This window comes from Salvia splendens, chromosome 2 (genome assembly GCF_004379255.2).
Source record: "Salvia splendens isolate huo1 chromosome 2, SspV2, whole genome shotgun sequence".
NCBI classification, from domain to species: domain Eukaryota; kingdom Viridiplantae; phylum Streptophyta; class Magnoliopsida; order Lamiales; family Lamiaceae; genus Salvia; species Salvia splendens.
The window spans coordinates 34,951,038-34,957,635 of record NC_056033.1 but is presented as its reverse complement, the minus strand read 5'-3'; the positions used below and the strand labels follow the sequence as shown (position 1 = coordinate 34,957,635).

The 6,598-nt window shown below is 41.5% G+C and overlaps 1 protein-coding gene across 2 annotated transcripts; it reads right to left on the bottom strand.

Moving 5' to 3' along the window:
- Positions 1-2,586: 2,586 nt before the first annotated feature.
- LOC121792387 (ankyrin repeat domain-containing protein 13C-B-like) lies at positions 2,587-6,294 on the bottom strand. Of its 2 annotated transcripts, XM_042190306.1 has the most exons (3): positions 6,115-6,294; positions 4,092-5,982; positions 2,587-3,281 (listed from the first exon to the last, which is right to left on the bottom strand). In XM_042190306.1, the coding sequence occupies exons 2-3, from the start codon at positions 5,679-5,681 to the stop codon at positions 2,895-2,897; spliced, it is 1,977 nt and encodes a 658-aa protein (XP_042046240.1). In that variant the 5' UTR covers positions 5,682-5,982; positions 6,115-6,294; the 3' UTR covers positions 2,587-2,894. The 2 variants fall into 2 exon arrangements, with proteins under 2 accessions (XP_042046240.1, XP_042046239.1); XM_042190305.1 differs by having other exon boundaries at positions 4,092-6,294.
- Between the last annotated feature and the right edge of the window lie 304 nt (positions 6,295-6,598).

The window sequence follows — 6,598 nt, the reverse complement described above, 5'->3', positions numbered from 1 at the left end:
CCGTCTCGGTTAAAATGACACATTTCTTGGCCGGCACGGAATTTTAGAAGTTATTGGTTAAAGTGTTTAATTGGAGAGATGGGGTGTGTGTAAGTATTAAAATAGAGAGAGAAAGAAAAATGAATATTTTAATAGGAGTGAGAAAAGTGGTTGGGTGTATTAATTGGAGAGAGAAAATTTCCAGAAAAGAAAATGTGTCATCTTTATTGGGACAAACTAAAAAGAAAAATGTGTTATCTTAAGCGGGACACGGAGGGAGTACTATATATATATATAAATGTGGCTTATGAATGGCCTAATATGGGCATGGGTTGATTTTGTATGGTCGTCGTCAGAAGTTTAGATTGACTATTGATTGCATGGTAGTAATCTCAAAGACACAACGCAAGTCGTGCCAAAATTGTTTTTTTTCCTCTTGGTCAATTTGTCAAAGCAAACTGAGCACTATGATTTGAATTCAATCGCCCTTAAATACTTGTTATAATTTGTGCGTTGAGCTTTAAGAGCATCCCCATTCGAGCTTTTGCCAAAGAACATGGTTATGGGCCCGAACCCACTTTTATTACTTTTTTACTCCATGCTCTTAGGTAAGAGCACAACACCCACATTCATGCTCTTCCGCAAGAACATGCTCAAGGGTCTCACCATTCTATTATTCAATTTAAATAAAAACATTTCCACAATATTAAAATGCATTAAAAATACCCGGAATACTAATACAAATTACAAAAAAAATAAAAAATTACACAATTAAAATCCTAAAAATTAAAAATTACATAATTAAATTCATAAAATTAAAAAAAAACACTACTCGTGGCCGATTTTCACCCAAATGTGTTTGATTAGGTCTTCTTATAGCTCTGTGTGGGTTCGGGTATCGCGCATTGTGTTTCTTGTTTCGATCCTCTCGCCCACCGTCGTATGCACACCTCGGCGTGGGGGAGACCTCGCGGTTGAGCTTCTGGCTTCATCCTCGTCGTAAAAGTTAGCCGCCCTCGGTCCTTCGTCAGCTATAATCATGTTGCGCAAGACAATACACGTGTACATGATGTCGGCGATATTCTTAACGTACCACAGCCGAGACGGGGCCTTCACAATGTTGAATCGCCTTGAAGGACCCCAAAAGCTCTTTCGACGTCTTCCTGAGCAGACTCTTGACGCTGCGCAAAAAGAACCTGTCTCGGGTCTTGCGGATTGCTGAACGTCTTCACGAAAGTCGACCACCTTGGGTAGATACCATCAGCGAGATAGTAACCCATGTGGTATGCATTTCCGTTGACGGTGAAGTCGATCGTCGATGCTACACCATTCAAAACATCATTCAAGAGTAGTGAAGAATAGAGCACGGTCAAGTCGTTGTTGGATCCGGCAATACCGAAATATGCATGCCAAATCCATAGGCGGTAGTCGGCGACCGCTTCAAGGATAAGTGTTAGGCCGCCGCCTTTGTGGCCGCTTAAGTGTTGCCCACTCCAAGCAGTCGGGCAGTTCTTCCACTTCCAATGCATGTAGTCAATGCTGCCAAGCATACCGGGAAAACCGTGGATTGTTTCGTGAAGACGAAGCAACCGTTAACAATCATCGGTGGTGGGTGTCGGAAGGAATTCCTCACCGAAAGCAGAACGAACGTCGTCGCAAAAATTTTTAAGGCATAGGATTCTAGTTGGCTCACCGACATGCAAATACTCGTCGAAGAGGTCAGCTATTTGCCCAGTAGCAAGTTGTCGGATGGCACAAGTACACTTCTGCAACGCCGAGAGACTTTGCCGACCGGTTGCGTCTCAACTTGATTGAAAGTATTTAACACGGGCGGACAATGCGTTGACAATACGCATAAACAACCTTTTTAACATGCGAAAACGGCGCCGAAAGTAATCTTCCGGAAACCGCGGCTGGTCGGAAAAATAGTCGGCAACGAGCCTTTCGTTGGCTCCCTCCCGGTCACGAGGGATGTAGCGGCGAATTGATCTAGTTGGTCGAGGAGGAGGGGCGGGGGTAGTGGCAGCGACATAGGCTTCATAGGCGGCACGATAATGTTCATAGTATTCTTGTTCTTCGCGCTCCGCTTCAGCCATGATATCGGTGAAATCCATTTGAGATGGTTTGAGTGAGAGAGGAAGATGTAGATGAGTTGTATGAAAAAATATGAATGAGAGATGATTTGACGTGAAAAATGGATGATGAATGTGTGTATTTATAGATGATTTTGGGAATAAAAAATTATTAAAAAATCAAAAAAAAATCAGAAAAACAGTAATAAAATGGTCATATTTTTTGGAATCTGAAAATATTTTTATTTTTTTTGGTTATTATTTTTTATTTTTTTTTAAAAAATGAATTTCCAACGGATAATCCGTTGGCCAATAGAAACGCGCCACTTAGCCTGCTCAGCGGCACAGACGTGCTGGATGTATCGAGCAGCGCCGTGCCAGCGGCGGATTACGGATGGGATTTCTCAATAACAGTTGATTACGTTATCCTAAAACGACTGCCAACGTCAAATCCATTCGCAAAGAGGTTACTGTAATCAATTTATATATAAAAAAAAAAGCAATAATAGAACAACAGTCAGGAACGCCGGCACCATACAAGTTCAAAAATGATCAAAACATTATGCGTAATGAAGCTAACAATCCAGAAATAACATGCAAAATTAGCTATAGATACATTTAAAACAGCAATCCTAGAAACAAAATAATACACCAACTGCATCAATTTCAATGTGGGAACAACAATACAAACAAGAGGAAGGAGGACGAAAATCTTCTAGTACAACAATGAGGCAAACCCCAAATTGATATAGCCATCAATCTACAACCATGCTTGAATAAAACATTAGGCGGACGGATGTTTTCAACTAGCAGATCTAACCTCCACGATGCCCTCTATCTGTACTATTCCACCACTTCCTCGTTGGGTCTCCGTGCACCGTCTGGATGTTGTCTGCTGCTAGCATGCTTTCTATGTTTCCTATTCTTTGCTTTCTTTGCCTTCAACCGGCGTTTCTTCTCATTCGCATCAACCCATGCATAGTCCGATGGTATGTTGAAAGGATCAGCTTCATCACAGAAGCTCCGGCCTTCACTGTCACTCGACTGGCCCCCACGGCTTCCCCTCATCCAGGAAATCCATGATGTTGAACCCTCAGATTCTTTAGACTTGGAATCTTGAAAATGTGCAGGGCTGGAGAGAGGGGTTGAGAACTCCTCTACTGGCTGAAGCTCCTCGAATTTCGTAAATGTCACCAGCACACGTATTGTGGGGACAATTGGAATGGCAATCTGCACAATTTGTTCATCAGCGCCCAAACCATTTGAAAATAAAGATGACAAGTCCAAGCTAAATATATGATCGCAACCTTTGTGTCTCCCTGCTTCTATTTAGATTATACCCAGACAACAACACTTCATGCAAAATTTGATAAGTAATAAGCGTAAATGACAGACTTATACACAAATATGATTAAATTACAAGCTCCAAGCACACAGCATTTGCACATCATGGCAGTGGTATTCAATCAATATATAGTGTGGGGAAAGGGCCACATCTTCTAAATAATCTTAAAAAGTAGTACTAACAAATTTGATCTAGTAATTGAAAATTCTTTACAAGACTTTCTATTTGGGTATTTTTATTTTAAAGCTTTCTTTATGTCGTTACTGTAAGCATTAGTTGTTAGCCACAATCAAGAATAAACAAAATTAAGGAAATCCAAGGGACAGCCAACATATTGAACATATCTAAATTAAAAGATTCAGCAAGTTGATACTAAGTAAATCTTGATAGAAAAAGTTGCAAATGAATCAATTGTGGCAGTGTAGACTTTCTTCAGTCACTAAGTTTATTTATTCATTGACTGCTAACTGCAAATAGTGGAGATTCGGGTATTCACAGTAGCATGTAGCAACACCCAAAAACAAGATTACAAGGATTGTTAAGGATCAACTCTAAATAATTCAGATTAATAACTGGAATCTCTATGGAAATGAGGCCCCCTTCTTGTTGGAAACAAAAGGCATATATAGCACATTAAACAGCCACAGGAAGAAAACTAAGGCATCAAAAATTGCAAATGTATCTGTATTTAGTACCTTGACAGGAAAAGTTCCCGGTGGCAGCTTGGTAGTCAAAAGCTCGCGAAGTCTTCTGACAGCTTTGACCTTATTAGCCAATATGTCGAGCAAAGGCAAGAGTTCTTCGGTTCGCAAGGGAAAATCTGGTGTCAACCATAAAACAGGTCTCAGACCTTTCTTATATTCACTTTCATTCTTTGATTCAACAGTCGTTCCTTTCTTCTTTTTCTTCTTGCTACTTTTATCTTTTGACTTCTTAGGGTCCCCCATATCTTCCCTAGGAAATTCAGACGATGATCGGCGACTGTCATTGGCTTTCTGCTTGCTATCATCAAGTGCCAACTTTGAAAACTTTTTCAGATTTTTTGAGTCATCAGGATCATCTCCAATGTTCTTTGAGCTTTTCTTGTTCCAAGCAAACCAACCTTTCTTCTCTTTGGCGGTACCATTTGATTCAAAACTATCAAGTGAACCAGCATCAAAGTTATCATGGCAATCTTGGACTTCACTGCCTTCTTCCTCAACAAACCCATCCCCCATCCCGAGTGCAGAATCTAACTGCTTTCTCTCCTCAGCGGTCAGTACATCATCAAACTCATCATTTTCAGCACCATTTGCCAATTTATCATCATCGTTAACTGCAAAAAGCTCCTCATCAGTCAAAGCACCAGGAACTCTCCTAGACTTCACACTCACTTGTACATGAAGCATATCAAAAACCTTGGCTTTCCAAGAGCCAACCATCTCGGTCCTCTCTTGTCTTCTCCAATTCAAATGAGGGATAAGCTCAGCCTGAGTAACATCAATTCCAGGTCTATACATATTAGTTTGAGACATCAGAGCCACTTCATGCGCAACCTCAGCTTCTGATGGTTGAACACCAGCTCCTTCCAGAGCATTTGTGATCTCTTTCTCCTTGTGAGACAGCACAATCAAAGATCCAGGAGGCAAAGATATGTTTCCATCTTCTGAGGTATGACCCTCTCCAAGGAAGAGAAAAGTCTGATCAGAGCGTTGGATACGAAATCCATCAAACCCTGCAAGGGTCATATCTGCTCGGAGGTTAGAGCCACGTTTCCATATACGGTAAGTGTCTGAAGGGGCAATTCTACCAATAAATGGTATCACCGAACTCTCAAAATGGAAGGTAATTTCCATATAAAAGTCACGGATCCGAGCTGCTGATGCCACGATCCTGGGAAGCCTGCGGCACCATTTAGCCCAGCCAAGAGGCTGGTAATGTCGGGCTATGATCATCGCAATGTTCTCCTCTCTCGTACAAACCGCCTCCTGGAGTGCACTCCACCCATTCTCATTTTGCAGACTCCAATCAGCACCTGCTGCCATTAACATCTCAGCTGACAATGCATCATGCAGCCGCACCGCGAGGTGCAAAGGAGTTTCCCTGCCCGGAACATCTCTTCTGTCAATCACTAGAGACACAGCATCAGCATCCTTCTCAGCAGCAATGGATTCAGCCTCATTATTCACCTCACCGGCCTTAGCCAAATTAGGAAGCCCTTCCACTATCCGTTTCAATGCTGTATAATCATGCCGAAGCACTGCCAGATGGGCAGGACTATGTGCATATTTTGACAAATCTTCCATTGTTCAGTGTTCCTAATATCAATCTTCGTTTTTCCCTTTCACTCAGTCAATTCAATTAATTTGAAACTTCGCCAAAACCTTATTCTATGAAGAATCTCAAAGCACGAGCTCTCCACCATAGTGAACAGAAAATGCAAAGAAACCATCACAGTTCCCAGCACCTAAAAGATCCCGACTATGAAGCTGAAGTTTCATCTACGCCAACGACAAATTCAATTCTTCAACACAAAATAAGAACTTGCCAAAACCCAATAGCCCCCAAAGTCTTGATTCCAACTTCGCAACACCAGGAATACAAATTCTGAAAACAAATAAACAAGACGCAGCGAGACTAGCTCAACACACTCGATCTAGCTTCAATTTTAGCTCGAGAATTTAACCAAAGCTCAAAAAAATGCACAAATCACACACTACTACATAAAACGAAAATTACCGAAGAAACGGAAACGAAGCTTCCGGGTGAGCCAGAAACTGAGGAGAGTCAAGAATTGAAATTGATGTGGATTCAGATCTCTTAACCGCGCTTTCTCTCTCAAAAAATGCGGAATTCGTGGAAAGATTGAGAGAGAGAAAGGCGGGTATTGTGATGGGGATGGGATCCCCTGCTGTGCTCTCCACCACAGCAGGAGCTGCTGCCTCACCCATCTTAATTTTTTAATAATATATTTGAATTATAAAAAAAAAAAAATTAATATATAAAATTGGGATGGGAGAGGCAGCAGCCCCTGCTGTGGTGGAGAGCACAGCAGGGGATCCCATCCCATTGTGATGTGTGAAAAAAAAAGGCTCTGCTGCCTGCTTATACTGTTAGCTGTTTCTGGAGAGAGGTTTCATAACAACCCTAAGATTGGAATAGTATTACTAAACTGCCACTGGCATGACATTAAGATGTTTTCCTAATAAACCCACGTATCGAC

Coding starts and splice junctions, on each gene's coding strand:
- LOC121792387 (XM_042190305.1), bottom strand. CDS start 5,681: ATGGAAGATTTGTCAAAATATGCACATAGTCCTGCCCATCTGGCAGTG. Junction 3,282..4,091: donor CGGGAACTTTTCCTGTCAAG/GTACTAAATACA, acceptor CAAATTGTGCAG/ATTGCCATTCCAATTGTCCC.